At 36.7% G+C, this 23448-nt stretch overlaps 1 protein-coding gene across 1 annotated transcript in view; it reads left to right on the top strand.

Annotated features, from left to right (window-relative positions):
- The window catches only part of GPC6 (glypican 6), a 732688-nt gene that overhangs the window by 524482 nt on the left and 184758 nt on the right, over positions 1-23448 (top strand). The window contains exon 4 of the mRNA XM_085215637.1: positions 5680-5845. Coding sequence (XP_085071763.1) covers positions 5680-5845 — 166 coding nt within the window. The remainder of the gene's footprint in view (positions 1-5679; positions 5846-23448) is intronic.

Here is a 23448-nt window from a genome sequence, read left to right as displayed (position 1 = left end):
CAAGTGCTAAAGGCAATGATTCACTTTAAAACTCTGTCCAAATATGATCCACTTACATGGAATAGCAGGAATATACCTCACTGCCTTGTAAAAATGCCTTTCTTTAAAGCAAAGTTTGTTACTTCAACCTGAATACTGAATTGGAAAGGAAATAAAACTTTATCCAGCAGCCACATTGTTAAAGCATTCACACAGTTTGAAATAAAATGTAGTCATCTTCCCTACAGATGGAAAGATTGTTTAGTGTACAGGCACTTAAAAATGAGTATCTGCTTTCTGGGCTGGCTGGCAGTTTCACCTCAGGTTTTCATGTTAAGGAATGGCTCCATGTGCTTCGTAATGAGATTGATTACATAGGAAATGTTGGAAGGAGTTGTATGCCTGTTGTAGTACTCAGCTTTGATAAATTTTGCTCAAACTTGACAGATTTTATTATACATCAAGAAATGACAGGATCTGGACCTAAGTATGGCTTTATACTCTGACTACATCCAATATTACTGTGGAGGAATGTCTCTACTTTAGCACCAGACAACATATGTCAGTTACTTCAGTAAGAAATCTCCTACAAGTAGAGAACCTGCATATCAGTTTTTCTGACCCTTTCAAGGTTCTTTCAACTGTTTTTCTGAACCTTTTTATATCAGAAAAAAAAAAAAATTAATTTGTGTACACAATAAAGCCAAGTCTTGATTATAAAAATAGATCAGGTACGTAATAAAGTGTGATTTTTGAATATGTGTTATGAGAGAGTGCAATTTCATGATTTGTCCCAAAAAAAAGTTATCTCCTCAATTATTTATAGCTTCGTGATTGCAAATTCTGTCTTCTAGGTGAAATAATATTACTTCCAGAATTTCTGAAAGGGAAAAACAAGTGTTCAGTAATGAAGCCCTTTAAAATCTTGCTTTTTGGGTGGTTTTGGGTTGTTGTTTTTGTTTTGTTTTATTGTTTGTTTTTTTGTTTGTTTGTTTGTTGTTATTGGTTTTTTGCATGTATGCATAAACTTACATTTGGATAAAGATGAATCTGTCAGAATATGTTTAAAAATGCTGTGTAACATGTCCTGCGGCTATTGGGCTCAGTCAAGGTTCTGATGGGTACTTTCCTGACATGCTGCAATCTGTGTATGCTTATACTAAAATGAAGATGTCCTAGTCAGTCAGGGAGAAAACATGATACAATTAATGACTCCTCTATGGTGTTTTTCCCCAGTAATGTCATTTTATGTGCTCTGATTGATTTTTAAAATATGATTTACATTAGGACTTTTTATTTCTAAATTTTGACGTCCATGCAAATTTCTCTGCTATGATTAATTGCAATGCATTGTCAAAACTAAATAAATAAAAGCCTATAGTAACAAATATTATTTAAAGCTGATAAACAGTTTTCCTGAGCAAATGCAGGTTTTGAATACCTCTGAATGATATGAATGTCTTTCTTTTGACTGGTCTGCAGAAAAGTATTTTTAGGTGTGAGAGATTCTGAGTAAAGATATTGTGGGGTTTCTTTGGTTTGGTTTTGGAGATTTTATTTGTTTGTTTTGAGATGGAAAGATGAATATAAGAAACAGGCTTTGAAAATATGTTTCTTTTAATGTGCCATCAGAAAATGTATCAAGCCAGTCTGACTGGTTGAAAAGCAACTTTCTGCAATAATATACAGATTCCATGTGTTCTCAAAATCTAAGCTGATTTCTTTACGTTTGCTCTTTTACCAAGATTTCACACTGTTAGAGAAAAGTTTGATTTTTTTTATGCATGAGAGCTGTCATTAAGGGAGGAGAAAAAGCTGACTCTGTTCTCTCAAAATGAAGTAATAGGAGAAAAAAAAAAAGGAGTTGAAGCTGAAAATCAAAACTTGGCTGCTCACTGGAGGCTGGATTCACAAAATCTTCAGGCCTCCAGAGTAGATGATTCATCTTCATTTTTCCCTTTGCCACAATAAAAGTTGGTCATGTAAAGGTACATTAGTACTGTAGGTGATGGAGATATGGAGCAGCACTGAGAACAAGACTCATCAGATCACAACTTAATTGCTAGACCCTCCTGTATCCATTTTCGACCGCCTGCTTTGGATATCCCCATGCAATCAATGCCTGTGTGCTTTTCAGAGGATTTTCCTTATAGAGATCAGTTCCAGAAGATACTTGTCCTGTTGTGGTCCTCTTCTTTCCTTCCTAGTGTAATCTAAATATCATAGAAATAACCTCCTCTCTCTCTTCAAAACATGCAACATTATATTTAGCTTATTGCTAATCCTATTTCTTGCAGTACTGGCTCTTATTATTCTGAACACTTGAAAAATAGCTGAAAAATAACCACACAAAAATATTTATTTTACTTATCCAGGCACCACATGGAACCCAAGGGAGCTGTAGAGCCAAATACAATGTAGTATTATGGGATGTGGCCAGTAGATGCTAGCCATAAGCATCTTGAATGTAAGCTAGACCCTTCAGCTGGCCTCAGAGAGATCAGCTGATACTTTATTTCAGCAGCGTAGCAACTTCTGAGACAGAGGTCTGCAACATCCAGCATGATCAGCAAGGAGATGCTTATGTAGGTCTATGTCTGAGATTGATATAAATATACCAAAGGCTGCTGTAGTTTTCTCCAGCTGCTTTTTTCAAGTCACAGTTTGACCTCTCTTTAAAATGGTTTTCTCTCTAAACAAAAGCAGGGCACCTTCCTTTCTTATAAAATGTTGTTGATGATGCCACCATTTTGTACGAAGGATATTGAAACATTCAGACAAGATATGAGAGGCTTGGGTTCAGCTCATTCTTTTTGTGTGGTAAGAAATTATCCTCCCTACTTGGGAGTGGACTCCATGAGACAGTGCTCTGATTAAAGCTGTCCGGTAATGCAAAAAGAATTCACAATTCACTGAACTCTTGTAAATAAATATTCTAACTAACTTTTAGGGTCTTGTCCTAGCATATCAGAGGTATGATCGGGACCTTTAGCAGAGAAAAATTTGGTATCTGATTACTTCCCAGATTAAATTTGTGATAAAATAAAGCTTGTGTAAATATTTATGATATTTGGTTGTTACAAATATAATACAAAGAACAGAACTGTTTTTATATCTCTAGTTATGCTTTTCAAGAATGAAAGCACCAGTGTATTTTCAAAGATCAGGACCCCATAGATATAAGAGACAGCACAAGTACCAGCATGGGCTTGAGAAGGCATAGATGGGAGAACATGTAGATTTCAGCTGAACTTAGGAGGTCAACCAGCTGTCAACAACTTTGCATTGACAAGAACTGTGGGCAGGGGAAGAAGCACAATTTTAGACATGAAAGTACCTTTGCTGATAAAACTCGCAGTGGCAACTGGAAGAAATACAGCTTTAAACAGCAATTTCAAACTAATTTTGAATGCTCTGTATTTTACTCACATCCCCCTTTCACTGCTAATCTTTTTATAAAAGTGGGCCTGTTCTAGGTTTTGGGGGTATATGGATAAAAAAAGCTAGACAAGTAACCACAAAAAGTAGTTCTGAACAGTGGAAATAATGATTATAATCCTTCCTTGGATTTATATTTAGTATTTGGATTTTCTGGTGATTAATAAAGTTAAATTTCTACTTTTAGTGCTTTCTTAACCCCTGGGACATTCACAGAATCATTCTCCATGTGTGTTCTATGATTTCCTTGAGGAACTGACCTCCTGATTCAGCCTTTTCCTAAATAAAAGCAGTAAGCCTGCTCTTTTTCTTCTCCCAGCTGTTTTCCAAAAGCTTGTAGGATCTTATTGTACTGAGACCTGAAGTCCTCGGTTAAATTTGATTGAAATTGGCCAACATGTTCTAAAGTTATCAGAAAAAGATGGCCAAATATACCTTTACACACCCATCCGAGTGTTGCGTGAGTAAAGTGCATTTCTCTAGGAAAGTGAGGCAAAAGTCACCTCTGAGCATAGTCAGAAACATCTGCTCTAACTTTTAGCAGAGTTGTTTTCCAAAAAGGTCCAGTGTGATGAAAACATTCTGTACTAGAAAAAGGAAAAGAAATCACAGAGGAAAAAAAAAAAAAAAAAAAAAGAGGTAGAAAGTATTGCAATTTTAGTATGACCCTGACAATAAAAACTATCAGTCAGCTTAGCACAGGCTGCTATAGTACAAAGTCAGATTCATGCTTTCACACTCTCTTTTAGCACAAATTTCCATGACTATAGAAAAAAGTAGTTCCAATTCATATTAAACTGTTGCATTTATTCATAAGCCAACAAAATGAGTGAAAGGAATGCCATTTCTTTGCACTTTCCTGTTCAGAAATTCTCAAATCACTGAGGAGCCTGTAGCCCTTCTGTCACTGCGCTAGACTGTCACTCTGACACAGGAAACATATGCTCCACTGCACTGTGACAAGACATTTTGCAAGTAGTACCTAATATTGTGCACTTTTAATGCAAGATAGAGTTTTAGTCCTGAAAACATACATTATAGTAGCATGTAAAATTTTAAGCCTGATATGAAACAAATGAGGAAATGAGAGGGTAAGGGAAGTAATGCTTACCCAATGTACACTAAGTGTTTATCAAATGTGCTCAATCTGTGCAGTTTAAATCTAAGAATGGAGTATTCAGGGAGTATTCAGTGGATGTCCTCTAGAAGATTTATCCTTCCCTGCAATAAACGGGATAAACAAACTTCCCCAAAAAGATTTATTTCTCTCCAATTGGATACAGAAGTTATTACTGAATAGATGCCTGGCATTTTGATGGATAAAAAAGATGACAGGAAAGATCCTATCATTAGAAATAGCGGGGGGTCCTTATGAAAGAAATCTTTCTCTAACCTTAATTCTCCCTCTCCGGGAAAACCGTGATTCTAGTGAAAACTGTATTAGATATAAATGTAAGTTTATAGCTACACACTACTTCTTTCTGTCAGCCATATGCACATTCATGGTTTTGACTGAAAACCCTAAACTCATAGAGTGTCTTTCCATTGGCTCTGATGGCAGTTCTAAGTTCAACAAGTGCAGCCATGTTCTGCTATATTGATGCTTAACGTGAAATGCATTAGGCTGTTCTCAATAAAATGCTTTATTGTTGCTCAAGATATTGAAAGACAAAATCATACATTAAAAAAAAAAAAAAGAAAAAAAGACCGATCTCTTTATGAATTTCCCTGAGAAAATAGAAGGGTGTTTTTTTGTGTGAGAACAGGATGATATCCCTTTTTCATGATTCTGAATAATTCTGAAATTATCTCAGAATTATCCTGGATTTACTGCACTTTAATAAAGAGGAGAATCTCATCCAGTGTGACTGGCAGTTTTAGCCTGAGTGAGAAGAGTGTAGCAACACCTCAGGATCCTCCTGGTTAGGATCAGTCAGTTTCTGACCAAATTATTTCCTGGCTTTTTTTCCTTTGCTTCCAATAGATTTCATGTGGGAGGGCTGGGGCAGAAAGTACTGCCATCAGGAGGGAAGTGTTGATTTTTTGCATTCCTGGAAGTCACTGCGGCTGTAGTGAATGAAGATAATGAGTAGGAATTGTTTAGCATCATAGGAAGGTGTTATTAAGTGTTGAGATTTTCTCAAAGATTGCCCCCTCTATGCTTATTGCTTGAGAGGCATGACCTCAGCAACCCCAGCATTCACAGAACAGGAGATTGATTTCCTCCTTTTTCTTTTTCTTTCCCCCCTTCAAACTCTGCAGGTCAGTCCCACCCCAGGGTGCATCCGGGCGTTAATGAAGATGTTGTACTGCCCTTACTGCAGAGGACTTCCCACTGTGAAACCTTGCAACAACTATTGCCTCAATGTAATGAAGGGCTGCCTAGCAAATCAGGCTGATTTGGATACTGAGTGGAATCTGTTCATAGGTAAGAAGAGTTTAAATATTAGTGGAAGGAAATACTGGTAATAGCAAAGATCTGCAGAGTTCTTACAGTTAGAAGATGCTGTTGGTCAATACTTGCAATGAAACAACTGCAGATACATCTCATTTTCTAGTTGACTTTCCTGGATTGCAGTAGGAAATTACATTTCCACCCCAGAGCAAGCCAAATTTCATGTTTCATATTTCAAAAGAAATTGTGTGGTGTTATGAGTTCTGATATACATTGTTACATGACATGTGAAATATTAGAAAGCTTTGGTTGAGGAAATGATAACAAGCTTAACAAGGCCAAAATAGTTTGTACTTCAACACAAAACTAGGCTCTTACAAGTTGAGAAGATAGTAGCGCTGTATAACACTTATTCAACATAAATTGCAACAGCGCTTTTCTTAATTCTGATAGTATATAGTATATATAACTTAAAATGTTACATACATGAGAAATTATTAATTCCCTGTTCCCAGTTAAAATGTGCTAATGTCCCTCTTTTAGTGTGCTGAGCAGGAAGTCAAAATGACATACAGTCGAAATGTTAGAATGAAGTATTGAAAACATATTTAAGGATAATTGCTATTACAGCTTTATTCACATAACTCTTCAATCAAGTAAACTAATAAGCAAAAAAAAAGAAATCTCCTTAACAGCCATACAGATAACCTGGAGCAGAAAAACTCTTGGAAGAATAATCTTAGACAAGAAATAAGACCTTCAAGTTGCTTTTGGTCATATATAGTACAAAGATAGGATGAGACGATATGATAATAATATGATAATGATAATATAGAAAGAACAGAATCAGCTAGTTATATATCAAACCTTTGTAAGCATACTAGGCAAAACTGAATATGGGGAAAATAAATCAGTTGGAAAAATGGGATAAACTTTATTGTACTTAAGGAAAATACTATTTTATTCTTTTGTAAGACAAAATATCAGCAATCTCTGCCTAATTTCAAACCCCACTGATCAATGTGACTTTGAAAGCATGACTCTGACTCACATACGCATTTTCACCTTACTCAGCATAGTGGTGGTATAAGATGGATAGGGAGAAGAAAACAGGATGAAAAATGGATCAGAGTAAGCAAAATGGCAAACAGTATCAAGTGTGCTACAAAAATAGCATAGGCAAAAATGCAAATAGCAATTATGAAAATGATACAAATAGGCATGCCTTCTCAGTCCCTTGTACTGGTTAAAGGAAACTACCACAGGAAGAAGCGCTGTATGGGGAAAACCCATGGTATATAGCTAAATAAGAGTGGATAAGAAATAAATGTCCACCTGTTAAAGGCATAGAGAAAGCTACTTTCCCTTTGAACTTAAAGAGTATGCAAGACCTGAATCATCACTAATTATGATCACAGAAAATAATGTAGGCTTTTATGAAAAAAACATTGTAACTAAAATATATAACGGAGTTTCTGTTAAGGTAAGTACCTGTTCAAATCAAAAGCTGGAAGGTAAGATCTCAGACCTTAAGAGATTTCCTTTTCTGGTGCTTTGAATCCACTGAGAGATTTGGGCAGGGTAAGTTTTGTGCTCAGAAGTGTGGAAATGCTTCCAGCTTCAGACTTCCAGTCTTTGATGCAAAGCCCTTGTCTTCATCAATGTATTTCACATTTTCATTGTTCCTGCTCTCAGAAAAGCAAAGCTGCATGAAAGCTAGTACATTTTGTTAAAATATCGTGCTAATTTATTAAATACCATGTAAAACATCAAGTGCTTCCTCAAGGCAAGGCAAACTGCTAAGCAATTATCCCTTCATGTCAGTGATGACAAGACAGTATAAAGCACTGATACATCAGGACATATTTTCTCTTTCTTCTACCTATACAACTTTCCCTGTACAAATTGATGGGAGATGGATTAGAGGAGAGACAGAGATCTCCCTGTGTATGGAAAAGGTATTCTGTTTTATCCCACTTTGTGAGAACCCTGACAGCTTTGCTGGGGATGAGGGTCCTCAGTCCTTCCTTTATGAAAGATTGAAATCCAGCAAGTTATCTCTGACTCTGACAGCTGTCAGAGGCTTTCTAATAACACATGCAATTCCCTGGTACTAAACACAACAAAACTTCTTCTCACTGAATTAAAATGAATGGCAGCACTTTACAGCACCACTGAGCTATGAGAGATTGGAAAGTATGCATGAGCAGTTTTTATTCCTGATCCAATGTGAGGAACCATGCACTAGGAAAAAAATAATAATTTTGTGCACCAACAGTCTATGCGTAGGCAGGAATCCTAAATAGTAGTGCATATTCATGCACAACAGAATAGTTTGCATAGCTTATAATCAGTGAACTGGAAGGTTGTTTTGGCTAAAGTTAGGACTTGGAGAAAGCTTTGTGTTTGTCAGTAACATAGCAGATAGTATCATCGGGAAAGCATGTTCTGGCATTGTTCTACAGTTACTTTAATTGTTCAGCAACACCAAAATCTACAAGTGAGGAGGAGCAGAGGAAAGTAAACGGGCTTTGTGACAACGGAATGTGTTATATGTTCTACCTAGTTTATAAATGCAAAAACCAGTACTGAAATCGCACTGATATAGCACTAATAAATCTTACATTCACTTCCAAAGCTAGGCAGAGTAGGACAGCTTCCCCTAAACATCTGGTGCTTTCCAAGATTTTATAGACTGTGAAAATTGGTAAGAGGTGAAACAGCTGCAACAGTATGACACACAGTTTATTTTACTTTTCCTATTTGTGTCACCTTAAGGTTTGTGTACTTTCTGTATAACATTTCACTACAGGCTTTTGTATTTTGTTGTTTTCATTATTGCACAATAAAAGCCAAATATAGCACATCCTGCTCAAGCAGAATTCCTATGAAAATTAGAATTCTGCCTCAGAAAGGAAGATACAGGCATTAATAACCATTAAACTGTAATGATTCATTGCTACTTCCAGGTATCTATATAAAATATTTAAGCAGTAAATCAACTACATTTACTTCAAAAATACGCATTTTGACAAAGCTTGCTTCTGATGTTTTTCTGATGCCTATGAGCTACCCCTCCCTCATAATCTTCTTTATTCCAGTCTCAGGCAAAGTTAGCCAAGGAAAGATAAAAAGGATGAGTAGAGGAAATGCACCGCTGAGGAAGGAGATGGCTTCAGGGGAGGAGGTAACTGATTTGACTGATTCCATGGAATGGGAGAAAGTGGATTTTCTCTAGGCCTCATGGCCCAAAGGATACAGTCAAAATTATGCTTCTCTCCATGGAGCTATAGCAATTAATGACAAAGATCAAGAATCCCAGCATTCATTCCATCACAGAAACACAAAAGAGATGTAGAGAAACTATTCCCACTTACAAATATTCTAAACCTATCTATCTTAGGGAATTAAGCTCAATTTTATCAAGGCCATTACTCCTCTTCACCAGCAGCCCTGTTTTTCAGTCCCCGTTTCTGTCTTCCTCCACAGTTGATCGTCTGATTGCCTTCAACTTCTCTGTGTCTCAAGTAGCTGAGGAACTAGCTCCCCTTAATGGGCACCACGCTTTGCCTTGGAGCCCTCATTCAGTTTCAGAAGCAACATCTGCAGAAAGGTGATTTCCATGTATGTAGGAATCAGCATCAACTGAGTCAATGATGGCTCAGAATGGCAGAGTGGCCATAAACCATTTGGTTTCTGCTGGATTCCTTTCACAAACAGCAGTGGGTTTCACTTCCTTCTGTCTTAAGATAAAAATGTAGATGATGCTAAACTTGAGTGCCAGGGAAGACTGTGAGCCAAACGATACTCCTTATGTAATTCAGCACAGAAAAAGGGTGAAAATCCAGGTAACTGCTGTAATCACAGCAATGACTCTGCTTGAGCTTCTGTTGTGGACATCTGAAATAAATTATAAATGCTCTGTTGCTGCATTTAGTGCCAGTGTACACTAGTGTAATGCCTGAGTAGATTGTGTTTGCTTTGCTGCAGTCCATGGAGGTTTGTCACCGCGTGGCTATTTATAGCAGCAGAAATTATAAGTGAAATATATATTTTTTTATAGAAGCATTCAACGGTAAATCATGCAAGCTTGACTTTGCTGCTGTGTTTAGAAGGAAGGACATTGGTGTAAACCTTTCAGGCGCTGTGCTGTAACAGAGATGCTGTGATTCTTACTTCCCAGAGCGCTGCTCTGGACCACATGTTTGTCCATGAATAGGAGCCGGGAGGCACCTGCGCCTGGTTATGGTCACAGCTAGAGAGAAAGTGGCTTTGTTAATGGTGTATTCCATATTTCAAAAGCTCTGTAGTGTAGCAACATTGGATGATATGCCCAATTTCTAGCTTTGAAGGCCAGCAAATCTGGCAAATTTCAGACCAGGTCTGAGAGCCAGAGCCACTCCTACTGTCAGTGTCTTGCTGATTCCTTCAGCTACAGGAGAAAATGTATCTGCAAGGTTTCAGCCAAAGCTTCTCCTGCCAGTCTTGAAAATATTTTGCTTACCATCAGTGCTACAGCTCTGCACTTCTAACAAACCTATCCATTGCTGTGCTTTAGGAACCCCTCTGTTTTCTTCCCATTGTTATGACTCAGACTCTTACCTTAGGAGACCTCTTGAGATTGAGCATACCATGCAACCTCAGTTATAGCAATTCAATTATTTTAAGTAAAACTCCCCATCAAAACCTTAACTACTACTCCTAATGAAAGCTTTAGAGTGATGAAAATATGCAATCAGTTTTATTTACTGCTTACAAAAGCCCTCAGGACTGTGTTTTCTCCATTCCATTGCAAGCACAAAGATAAATATTTTCCTATTAAAACTTCAAAAGACCACCCAGATCTGTTTCCTGTTACTGATTTATTATTGTGCTCCTTGAGAGCCACTTCGGCTCATGAAAAAAATCAGTAGGAAAAATTCCTGCTCCTGCTTGATCATGGTAAGTAAGAACTAAAAAAAAGATGTTGGCAACCCTGGTTACCTGGCACTTAGATTTCTTCTCTCTGACAGTCTCCTCTGTAATCACTGTATGAATGTGTGCTGTGATATTTATTATATGTTAGCTTCTCCCAAGGACACAGGGAGAAAAAAAAAAGTGGTGTACTTCCTTCCATGAATGCCCTACAGAAGATTCTTGCAGCCCTACAGTGCCACTACTCCAAATTCAGAGTTTCTGGTAGAAATTCTTGTATTTTTTTTTTTTTCTGTGGTCATAGAATGAATACTTAAAAGCAAGCATTAAAATTTTGTATGAAAACTAATAGCATTCATAATTAAAGCAGCCTACAGATCTAAACCTATCAAGCCTAAAATTTTCTTTAATTCTCCTGTCTATGTATACTACAACAGCTACTGTTATACACTGATCACTACTCCCTTAGGCAAGGTTTCGTGGATGGCTGCCGAGGTTCTGGAGCCCAATCCCAATTATAAATGAAAAAAAAATGGAATCTGTAGTTTCGATTTTTTTCCCACTTTAGCTTATCTTTCCCTAAAGCAAGGGAAATTGGTAGAAAATTTTTGTGTGTTATAACTGAAAATGCAGTTGCTTAAAAAGTTGTGGGCAACCAGATTTCTGGATGTTAAGTCTAATGTTCTCTATGGAGAAAAAAAAATGTTTCCTTCAAGCCCAATAGTCTCCACAGTGCATAAGCAGCCCTACCAAAAGGAATTAGCAGTGCTGTTAAAAGTTTTAACATCATTAAATAGTTATCACAGTTTGGGGTAAAAATATACAGCTAAACAGTGAGCCCAACCTGATAATATCTAATTAAAAGATTATTATTTCAAAGTCCTCTAATAAGCACCAGTCTCCATGATTCCATACTTTCCCTGTTTTTATGGAGTCACTGCCTATGGCTAGTATTTAGGCCTATTACATAGGAGCATCCTTGAAATAAAGCGAGTATCATTACTCACTGAGCAAAATAACAACGCACAGGAGTAGGAAATTATTATCTTCTTCTCAGTTGTTTCTCTTCACTCAGAAATATAAAGGACAGACAACCTGGGCATGGAATTACTAAGATGATAATGAATTCAGTCTGAGAGCAGCCTTCTGAAGTTGTGGGACTTCCAGCAGCATGCAAATGGCATCAGCACTTACCTACTTCTTAAACTCTACTTACCCTGCTAAACCTCTGAACCTCCCCACTGAGACAATACAGTTTCCTGCAGCAGCTCACAGCATTCAGTGCCATGTACATTTTCTTTAGGATGTGTCACTAAAGAAGGAGGTTCCCTCCAGCGTGGCTAAGGGGATTGTCAGTTCCAGTTACAACTTTGGGAGGGCTGGGGCTCATCTGTCTTGATCTTCCAGTTTGTTGGCACCATCAGTAGTGCTTTACGAGGAGGATGTGTCCTGGAGGGATGCTAACAGCATCACTTAGAGTTACTCTCCAAAACTGACTGCTGACAAGAGGCTGTGGATATTTGAAGATGCAGATGATTAGTTTAAGGATAGCAGCAGACTTATTTGGCTCCCTAGCTTTAACTGAACTTAGAGAAATGAACTATACTGAATGATTATACCACCTTATGTTAAAGGATAGAAATATATTACTGTGTGTGAAAGTCCATTCATCATCATGCCACGTAGCAGTTACAAATACAGGATCAAATCTGGTATTTCCAGCTTTCTGAATTTTCCACCCACATGCAGTATGCCTGAATTGTGTGATATCTGAATTAGGAAGAAAAGTTTCTTAAGCTTGAAGGAATTAAAGCCACATACTCAGCATTTACACCAGGCACAAGGGAGTCCTAATTTGACTGCAGCATTTATGTTCTAGAGCAGAAATAACAGTTGGAAATAATAGTGAGGATCAGAACTATCAAAAAATAGTTTAAAAGATTTTACAAAGTCACTGTCAGACACGAGTGATGACTTTTTAATTCCATTTTCATTCCTTATCTTCAGCTCAAGTAAAGTCCTGGAACAGGCTGCCCAGAGAGGTTGTAGATGCCCAGTCCCTGCAGGTGTTCAAAGCCAGATTGGGTGGGGCTCTGGGCAACCTGTCCTAGTATTAGATATGGAGGTTGGTGGCCCTGCCTGCGAAGGGGGGGTTGGAGCTTGATGATCCTTGAGGTCCTTTCCAACCCAGGCCATTCTATGATTCTGTGAACTCTTTCCCATCAAAGGGAACTGAATGGGTAGTGCATACACGCTCCATTTGGAGGTTGCATAGAACCCCATAGAATTCCCATGTTTACATTCAGAAGTGCTGGGGAAGCTGTTTTGCCACTGCCCTTGTAAAGGTTCTGAATGAACACAGTGATGTTACATGAGACATCTTTACAAAGAGGAGAATATGTCCACTCTTAATTAGCCGATTGCTATGTGATTCAAGCATCATTATTTTGTACTTTTCCAAGTCCATAGCTGTACTGTCTCAGAAATTCTTGCTTCCAGGACCACAATAAGCAGTACTGCTCTTTCTATTACTATGTATATTAACAGTGTTTTCTTCTGTAGAGGAAACACAATTAAATATGCTCATGGAGGGCTACATCTCTATTTACCTGTAGGGGCATCCCTCACACACTTCGTTGTCTGATTTCACAGCATTTCATAGGCCGAGGACCAGCTGAGAACTGTTGTGCCTCATACATGTTTATTTTCCCTTCTGGTTCTAAGAGTTTGAGAAACTCAGTCACTCAGTGGGGCATTTGAAGTGTGGGAGCGAATTGAGTGCATATCTAGATTGAAGAACTTGACCATGTCCTTAAGATTCAGTTACCAGAAAAAAGTACATCAATGTGGGTGGGTTTTTTTCAAGAAACATAAAAGCAACTGATAAATGTGGGACTTATTTCCCCCTTTCTGCAAAAGCAGAATATATACAAAGGAGGTTTTTTTTAAACTTACTGTAAAGCAACATTTTACAAAGTCTTTATAGTTCTCTGCATGGTGGACTCGCAGGACAAAATCAAGAGTCATAGTCCTGAATTTAAACTGTTTGAAGATAGCATATGCACGTGTAATTTAGGATTGAATTAAAATACAGAACTGAGAAACTGTTGTTTCTAGCTGTAGTTGGCCAAATTAAAGCACCATATCCAAAGTGCAGCTGATACCCATCTCATACATAAATATATTTGGATAAACCTATTTGCATACTTCACTCCTTCCCTTCTCATAGCCTGTGTTTCGTGCAAGTAGTCTTCATTCCTCTTTGACAAGTAAAGAACAAACAAATGTTTAAAGAATTATGTTGGGGAGTGGAGCACATTATTTGTAGTTTACTGATAATTACTGAAAGATAAAATTTGGGATATTTTTTTCTGAAACAAAATCGTATTTAAAAAAAAAATAGTTCAAAAAAGAAATATTTAGTTATCTCCTAGAGCAAGAAGACATTACTTTAAACAATATAACTAAATTTATTTCGAAAGTCACAAGTAAGAGGAGACAAATATTCATTTAATTTGTTTGAACATTGCTGCTTTTGTTTCACTTATCTAAGTTAAAGCCATATTGCCCTGGGAAGCCTGATTATGTTGTCTTCATAAATATTTTTTTGTTTACATCAATATTTGGATGAGGCGGTATTGATAAATTGCATATTAACTGAATTTTACGTTCTGCAAATACTATTATTTTCAAGGGAAAACTAAGCAATAATTTAACTTAGTCCAAAAAAATACTGAATATATTATTTTTGCTTCTGTGACCATTCTTCTGCATTTTATTTACGCTTATATTCAGTTGTTTAAGATCATTCAGCTGGGAACAATCTTGTTGCCCTGTACCACCAACTAGGTTTTCTAAAATATTTAGTCATGGAAGCTGCGTTTATGGTTAGAAGTTATTACTGGTCATCTATTTTGTGAAAGCTGCATGAATATTAATCAAGTTCCATATACTAAAACCAGAAATTAAAACTATGAAAAAATATTTTAAATTATCTGTTTTGCCTGCCAGATTGATTTATCTATTGATAATCTATTGATTAACTATTTCAGATTCTCTAAGCTCCATATTAGAAACAAACATCAGATTACATTCTCCATTATTCAAGTAAATGTCATGGAGTTATGAGTATAAGAGCATATTTGTTCCACAGTAAGAAAATTCCCTACCTCCCTACTACCGAAAACCTTGTAAATATTTGAAAACGCTTTCCTGAGGTTATTCCATGATTTCAGTAATGGAAAATGTGTATAAATCTCTTACTTCTTGGATGTCAGAGCAAAATTGTTGTTGACGTTGTATGGTAATTTTTGGGCCACTGTCTTTACTTGATGAAACGTAATCTGTTTGTGATAATGTCTAATATTTTTCTACAGTCTTATCCTTAACAGGATGATAAACTTAAATCAGAAACAAAGTTGTGTTAGCAAGCTGCCTGAAGGTGTCCATATATAAAAATCCAAATCCTGCATTTAAACAGTATTTAAAAACAAAAAACAAAAAAACTAAATAGGCTGTGGGTAGTCTGCCAGACACCATTTGTGAGACATTTGTGGTTTTCTTAATATCATTTCTTCACGTTATTTTAGTCCTTGAAGTTGATTAGGTTTCAACATGACATTTCTGAAAGAATGAAAACTCAATCCAGAAAGAATGCAAATCTGTAAACAAACTATAGTTTTGATTTTAGACTCTTGGAAAATGTAGTAGTCTAAATTATTAAATTTCTTAACTTTTAATTGCTTATGCAGGTCTTTTTTGAGCCATAAATAAATGACTCTATATTGTAAAAAGCTCTAAACCTTGTTAGCAATATGGCAAAAGCCACTCAAACATTTTATTTTATATGGATATTATACTAAGTGCATATGCTCCCCGGTGTAAACAAAATGTTCATTTATTTTCTAATGAAGATGTATATCAGGGCACAGGTTACACTCAGTCTCCATTCTTTAGACTTCAGAAAAGGTGGATGGTCCTTAACTAAGCTATAAATTTCTCATGACTTGGCAAGAGACTACTATAAAGATCTCTATAAAGTATCCTGTATCAGTGCCAAATTTAGTGGAGCAAAATCTCAAAACCACCAGGCAAATCAGAATTTCACTGAAGCAATATACAGGAAATCATTCTTTCTTTCTGGTATGGAGCCCATGAATTCCCTTCTTGCAGTCTATTCTCCATTTCTTTTCGTAAAGATATTTTTCCTGATGTATTTATTGGTCAGAAAAACAGAAGTCTTTCTTCCTTTCTTTCTGCTTTACTGACAAGAAGTCTTGCCATTTCTGTTGTCAAGAGAGCTAGTTTAGCCCAAAGTGATGTTAGAGAGCTGATATGGCTAAAATTCTGTGAGCATTTTTTGCAATGATGAAATCTGAATGCATTCTGATGCATTTGGAAGGCAATATGACAGTAATATGAAAAACTCAGTTCTTATACTTCTTACTTCTCTGTGTTACTCAGTGTCATTTGCCCTGTAATATAGCATTCAACACCCCTTAATGTCATTTATATTGCATGTTAACCTATGGGAGCTTAAACTCCCATGACATGCATTTTTCATTTAGCCTCCAGAAGCTGAACTGTCCATGTCAGTAGTAACTCACCTTCATAATATCACACTGCAGTTTGCAGCATCGGTGAAGAGCCTTTCTATCTGTCTTGTCTTGTTAACTCTTAAAATACAGATAACTATGTAGGAAAAAATAGCAGCTTGAAAAATAAAGAACGACATTTCAGTTCTACTGGATATTTATTACTGACCTCAAAAAAGAATCAAATTTTTCAGCCAAGCTTTGCAGCTCACTGTAACATTGTGAAATGAGATGAAGGTCAGTATTCATTTTCACTGGGTAGGTTATATCAGTATCTTGCACTCAGCTTAACTCTGGGATGAGAGGGGGAAAAAAATCAGTAAACCGTATGATGTGCCATATATAGTAAAAGGAATAGTGCCAAAAAAACAGGAAGTTCTCTTGAGCATGAGCCAATAAAACAGGGAGCAGTCAACACTAAATAACTTGATTTTCATAGATGAAATGATAAAAAAAATCTTCCAGTAAATTTCACAGTTCCAATAGAACATGTAGAATCATACCCACGTTTAGTTTTACTTCAGCATCCTTATTTTACATCGATTAAAGAAGAATATATTACTAAACAGGATATATTACTATTAGAAAGTAAGAGTGACGGTACTGGTGCTCATAGGTATGGTTTGTGATAGCTATGATATCATTTATACACTTGAAAAAGGGGGATTATGTATTTCTTATAACAAACTAAAAATGAATCTATGAATATTTTGTTACTTGAAACTGCTGATATCTGCAGTGCTGGAAATGTACTCTAAACCAGGTTCTTCTTTTCATGCTTCACTTTTTACTTAACTTCAAATGAAATGGTTTTGTTCCCTTTCTACTTTATTGTGATACATTTTCTGTCACAAAAACCTTTCTGTGAGAAGCATGGGAGATGTCTGCTCCGAGTTACATTAATGGCTAAAAGCCCATTTTCGTAATACAGAAATCCGCTATTCCAGATATTAATGACTGACATTCTCATTTCAGTAGGTTGACTGCACTCAGATAAATCACATTTAAATTATTGGAGTTATGAGTACTTTCATAATATTTAGTTTGACTGTCTTCTTCATATATGAATAATATATTCTTAAAATCTCTCTCAATCTTTTATTGATATAAGTGCATATTATGCTTGGATTGTTCAAATGGTGATGTCAGAAAAATACATATAAAACAGAGTCATCTGATGGATGTGTATTTTGAAGATTGTGTATTTAAATAAATATTTAAAAAAAAGTAGGATGCAAAACTCTGGTAATAATATGTCAGTAAATTTTAAGAAGCCTCTTTGACATTTCAGTTGTGATGAAACTTTTCTATGAAAGTTTAATAAAAGCTTAATAAATGCTTAGTCAGGTTGAAATTATGAGAGATATCTTGGCAGAATTTTAGCTGTTGCAAATCATCTAGTAATGGAAATCTGGTGGTAAACAATACCTAGAGATCTAATTCCACTGATTTTGAATGTATCTCTCAAAAAATAATTCCCAAACACATTCATTTTGTCAATTTATTTGTTACCAGCTGAGAAGGAAAGCAAATGCTTATTCTTCCTTCTGTGATACCGCACTCAAGATCTCCACTCACAGTCAGTTCAGGCAGAGAAAACCATTTCTGCTCAAACTTGGGGAGTTTTCTCTCCCTTTACAGCAGTAGAATTGTTGCCTTTAGTCCACTGGGTAGGGTAAGGATATAGGATTGCATAGTGTTTCAAGTTTAACTCACATATATTTGAAACTTGGCAATATTAAACCCAATAGGATTCCCAAATTCATTTTAGATGAAGATATTTCTCTTTCCAGAATGACAGAATTGCAGGGGTTGGCAGGGACCTCAAGAGGTCATCGAGTCCAATCTCCTTGCAAAAGCAGGTACGCTACATTAGATCACACAAGTAGGCATCCAGATATGTCTTGAATACCTCTGTAAAATTAGACTTCATAACCTCTCTGGGCAGCATATTCCAGTGCTCTGTCATCCTTGCTGTAAAGAAGTTCTTCACAGAATCACAGAATCACAGAATCACAGAATCACAGACTGGCCAGGGTTGGAAGGGACCTCAAGGATCATGAATCTCCAATCCCCCTGCCACATGCAGGGCCACCGACCTCCACATTTAATACTAGACCAGGCTGCCCAGGGCTCCATCCAGTTTGGCCTTGAACACCTCCAGGGACAGGGCATCCACAGCCTCTCTGGGCAGCCTGTGCCAGCACCTCACCACTCTCTCTGTAAAGAACTTCCCCCTGACATCCAACATAAATCTCCCCTCCCTCAACTTATAACCATTTCCCCTTGTCCTCCTGTTATCTACCCTTTCAAAGAGTTGATTCCCCTCCTGTTTGTAGGCTCCCTTTAGGTACTGAAAGGCTGCAATGAGGTCACCCCACAGCCTTCTTTTCTCCAGGCTGAACAAGCCCAGCTCCCTCAGCCTGTCTTCATAGGGGAGGAGCTCCAGTGCCCTGAACATCTTTGTGGCTCTCCTCTGGGCCCTCTCCAAGAGATCCCTGTCTTTTTTGTACTAGGGGCTCCAGACCTGGATGCAATACTCCAGATGGGGTCTCACAAGAGCAGAGTAGAGGGGGACAATCACCTCCCTGTCCCTGCTGGCCACCCCTCTTTTGATGGAGCCAGGATACCATTTGCCTTTGTATGAGAATTCCTATGTTCAAATTTTAGGCCACTATTTCTTGTCCTATCATTACACATCCCAGAGAAGAGCCTGGCCTCATCCACTTGCCTTTATATATTTACAAACATTTATCAGATATCTTCTCAGTCTTTACCCCAGGCTGAACAGACCCACAATACTCAGCCTTTCCAGGAGATGCTCCAGGCCCTTTATCATCTTTGTGGCTCTCTACTGGACTCCTTCTAGGAGATCCCTGTCTTTTTTGAACTGGGGAGCCCAGTAATCTAAATGTTGCTTCATTGGAGCAGAGTAAAGGCGGAGGATCACCTCCTTCAAACTGCTGGCCATGCTCATTTTCCAACTTACCTTGTTGATATTGTTCAAGACAAACTGGCTATCAGGCAAGACTTTTAGGCAGCTACTGTTTAGAGCAAAATAAGCCATCAGGTACATATAATGAGCACTTTTTGAGGAATAAACAACCTAAGAACGAAAAAACATGTTACAAACAGATATTTTTTTTTTTTCCAAAGGATATGACATTGAATAATAATTTTTATTTTCTCTTCATTTTCCCCTCATCTTGTTTGGAACTGTAATAAACCCAAATTGTGTATTGTAGCTTTGTAATACTGTGTAAGTGGCAATAATGCAGCCTTTTCCAGCTGGTGCCATTATACAAAGTTTTGTTGTTTTTGTGTGCAGTTTCTTTCCAGTTGTTTTCACCTCTTAGTTTTTCAGTGTTCCATATAAATACGCAAAGCATATATGCATATGTTAAATATATGTTTGTATATTCATGTATATGAACATATATTTGCTTTTATATACATATTTATATGCTTATCTATATGCTTTTATGTACAGGCATGGAGGAGCCTTGTATTATATCTTTCCCTTTGTTTATTTTTCTAAAAGCATTTATTTGGTTGCTGCTTTTACCTCGGGGGCCCTCTGAAATAACTGTTTAAACTAAGAATAGTGGGTTTATTCTCAATGAAAATAATAAGCATTTTATGAAGAGTAATCTCTTTTTTCTCCATTTTAAACTTGGTTGTAAAATCTGTGTATCAAATTTTGAATGCTAGTCTACAAACCTACATAAAATTTGAGAGATTCAGGTCTGCCATAAAAATAATTTTGTTATAGTAATTAAAGTTATATATATTAATCTATTTGTATATGATAATGTAAGATCTTTTTCTCAGGAAAGCTACCTCTTAATATATCCTACCTGTATGTGCTGTGCTGCTGTAAAAGAGATAAGAGACACACAGATATCCGATTTGCTGGAGAAAAGGACAGATCTCAAAAAAAAAAAAAAAAAAAAAAAAAAAAAAGCACTCACTTTAGGTCAGGGTAAGCTGCAAGATTTTCAAGATTTTCAGGCATAGAAGTATTATTCCAAGCACTGAAGATCCCTAATGTGAACATGAAAAAATAATTAGCTTTTCCCCTAATCCTAAGTACATTTCAATACTTATAGAAATGTACTGTTTAAAATAAAAAGTAAAAATTGGATTGAACTAGTACTTACTGAATTTGCAGTCTGCTTTTCATTACTTTTTACTGAAATTCTATTGAATAAATATCTATTATATTGCCATAGAATTCCTTGAAGAAGAGATAGTATTCAAGGCCAATGAGTTATTTTAAAAATGCCACTGTCTTCAGTGGAAATTGGGTAGCTATTGAATTTCTTTCATTTTAGCAATTCCATAGCTATTCATCTTTTAAAAGTTTTGGTTATCCATCGGACTCTTAATTTAAACAGATACAAATAAGAAAGCAAATTCCTTTTGTTTGAATCTTATTTGACTATAATTTTCCTCAAGGATATAAAACAAGGCCACCAACTCCATATTATTGTGAGTTCATAAGAGACAAAATTTGAGAAGTTAGTACTGTATGTGAACAGTAAGAAAAAAGGCATAGAGTTGTGCTATTCCAAGTTATATGCATGCATGCATTTTATTTCTCATTCCTATTTGTTGACTGAAAGGAGATGTGAAGTGAGTTCCAAGGAACAAATTAGGAAACATGTTAATAAATAGAATTTAAGTCATTAAAGTGTTCTTACACTAAAAAGCCGTATTTAAGCAGAAGCAATAAGCTGCTGTTTGAAGAATGGCAGCTGTAGTTTGTTTCTTTGGGGAAAAATTGAGAAAATGGCTTCACAGGTTTTAAAGAAGTGCCAAGAATATGTGTGGGCACAATACCAATCAAAACATCTTTAGTAATACTACTATTTGAAACAAATTACTATTCAGCACTCTATAAATGCATATGTCACCTTTTGGTGAGTTAGATTAAAATGTAGCGATTAAAAACAGGCCTTTGAGAATCACAGTTTTTTCTTTACTTGTTCATAAGCCATCAGAACAACAGTTTTTCTCCTGTTTTCTTGACATGTAAACTAGCAAATTTTCATAGCATTCACTGAGTTGATGTGGATGATCAGTAACCTAGATGCAAGCACCTTGATTAACCTCATCTTAATGTAAACAGATTTCCGACAAATCCATATTTGAGTCTTGCTGGATTCCTTTTCCACTCACAGGCATTGTTGAGATTTCTGGGCATATCTTACAGGTGTTTGTTCTAAATTAAGACAAACCATTTCCTAATTATTGCAGTGAATTGCTATGATCTTGGGCAGCTACAAGCATTGTGATGACCTACCCCTTCCCACTATTTGAACAACTAAGCTTAAATCTCATTATTAAATGAAGGACTGTGTGTATTGTGAAGGCAGTTTTTTTACAATGGATGTCTATTCAGAGTCTGTATGGGTTGGTAATTAAGGTCATGCAAAAAATATATATATTACTAAATGAGAAGTAAAACACAGGGTATGACACTGCAACACCTTTTTACCACCGTTAGGATTCAACCCAAGCTTTACTTAGTTTAGGTATTAATATCTGCTTTACATACTAATTACAATATAAAAATAGCAGCAGAGAATTGAACCTAGACTGTGTAGATTTCCCTGGGCTCCCAAGTGAGTCTTGTAATTCTTGAGATAGCTCTAGCCTCTTCTATTGGTATCTGTGAAGCTAGATTGAATGTTCCCAGAAAAGATACCACACTTAGTGTAGCTAGAGATAAGGAATGACTTAACTGCCTTTTTAAAGAAAAGAAATACACAAGCAAAAAGGGATGACAAGTCTTAATTTGTTTGATTTCCAATATATACAATTCCTGCAGGAATAAACCTGAAAAGAGATTAATTATCACAGTTTAGGGCTTATATACTCATAAACATCTACTAAGACATCGCAAAATTCCCAGAATGATTCAGATTCTATCTCTCCATTACTGACTTTCAATCTGAAAATGGCTTATTCAATTCCCAGTTTTTAAGGATATAAGTTTTAGATTTCAACATACATTCAGAGAAGTTATCACGACTATCTGCAATTTCACATAAATGTGGTGAATTGTGCCTTTAGGGAGCTCTAGCTTTAGACAGCTGAAATTATTTGTTTCTCTGCAGAGACTCACTGTGTGTGTAATATATGTAGCAATGATCCATAAGAACATTGGAAGCAAACAATGCAGATCTCATGAGCTCTGAGCAGCCGCTGACCAGTGCAGACTATACACAGCCTTTGGAGTATCACTGCATTTTTTATGCTTTTATGCAGAATTGTGAATGTTGCCTGAAGGTCTGTCTACATTATTAGCTGATCTAAGTTGACCTAGGCTCTCTTCAGAAAATAGTGATGCCAGACACGCATTCTTGCACTGTTCTGTGTTCCTCTCTCTATACTAGAGAATTACCAAGGCCAGAGGGCTGATCTCTGTGAAAGCTAATCCACTTTTTCTTTCTTTCTTTTTTTTCTTTTCCTCTTCTTCTTCTTTTCTTTAAATTATTATTATTATTATTTTTAATCTATTTGTTCTCAGATTTGAGAACAAATCTCTCTGTGATCTTGTGTTCACGCACCTCAATGGAGGGGATGTGTTGAAAGCGAGGATACCTATACAAACCATGAAACAACTTCCACGTATGTGTTCTGTGTTCTAGCTTCCTTTGGTTAGTTAGCTTATAACAACAAAAACCTTTCAAACATTTTTCTTCACCATAGCAAAGGCCCTAGCAGGATACCCCTCAATGAATCATGGTAGTGAGGTATCCAGTCACTTTTAACATTCAGGAGTCAGCATTATACCTGAAAACTAACAGCTGATTTTCTCTACCCCGGATGAGACAAGGAGAGCCTGAAAGCCTCCTCCTGCAGGTCCTCCCATCTGAAGAAGCAAGGATCTGTCACTGCTGTTACTACTGTCTGGTATGGGAGGAGAATTTGGGGCCAATGCCATGTTTTCTCCTAAGCATATGGTCTGGCACAGAGTGGGAAGATATAACAGAAAATACTTTTAGCCCTATGAAGGCAGTATCTGAGCAAGCTAGATTTGGGAATCTCTATCTGGCCATGATTTTGGATTTGGCACCTGTTCTGCTTAAACTGAGTAAAGCAGTGATAGAAGCCAGCTGT

This window comes from Meleagris gallopavo, chromosome 1 (assembly GCF_905368555.1).
Source record: "Meleagris gallopavo chromosome 1, MGAL_WU_HG_1.1, whole genome shotgun sequence".
Classification (NCBI taxonomy): Eukaryota; Metazoa; Chordata; class Aves; order Galliformes; family Phasianidae; genus Meleagris; species Meleagris gallopavo.
This window is presented reverse-complemented; position numbering and strand designations above follow the sequence as displayed.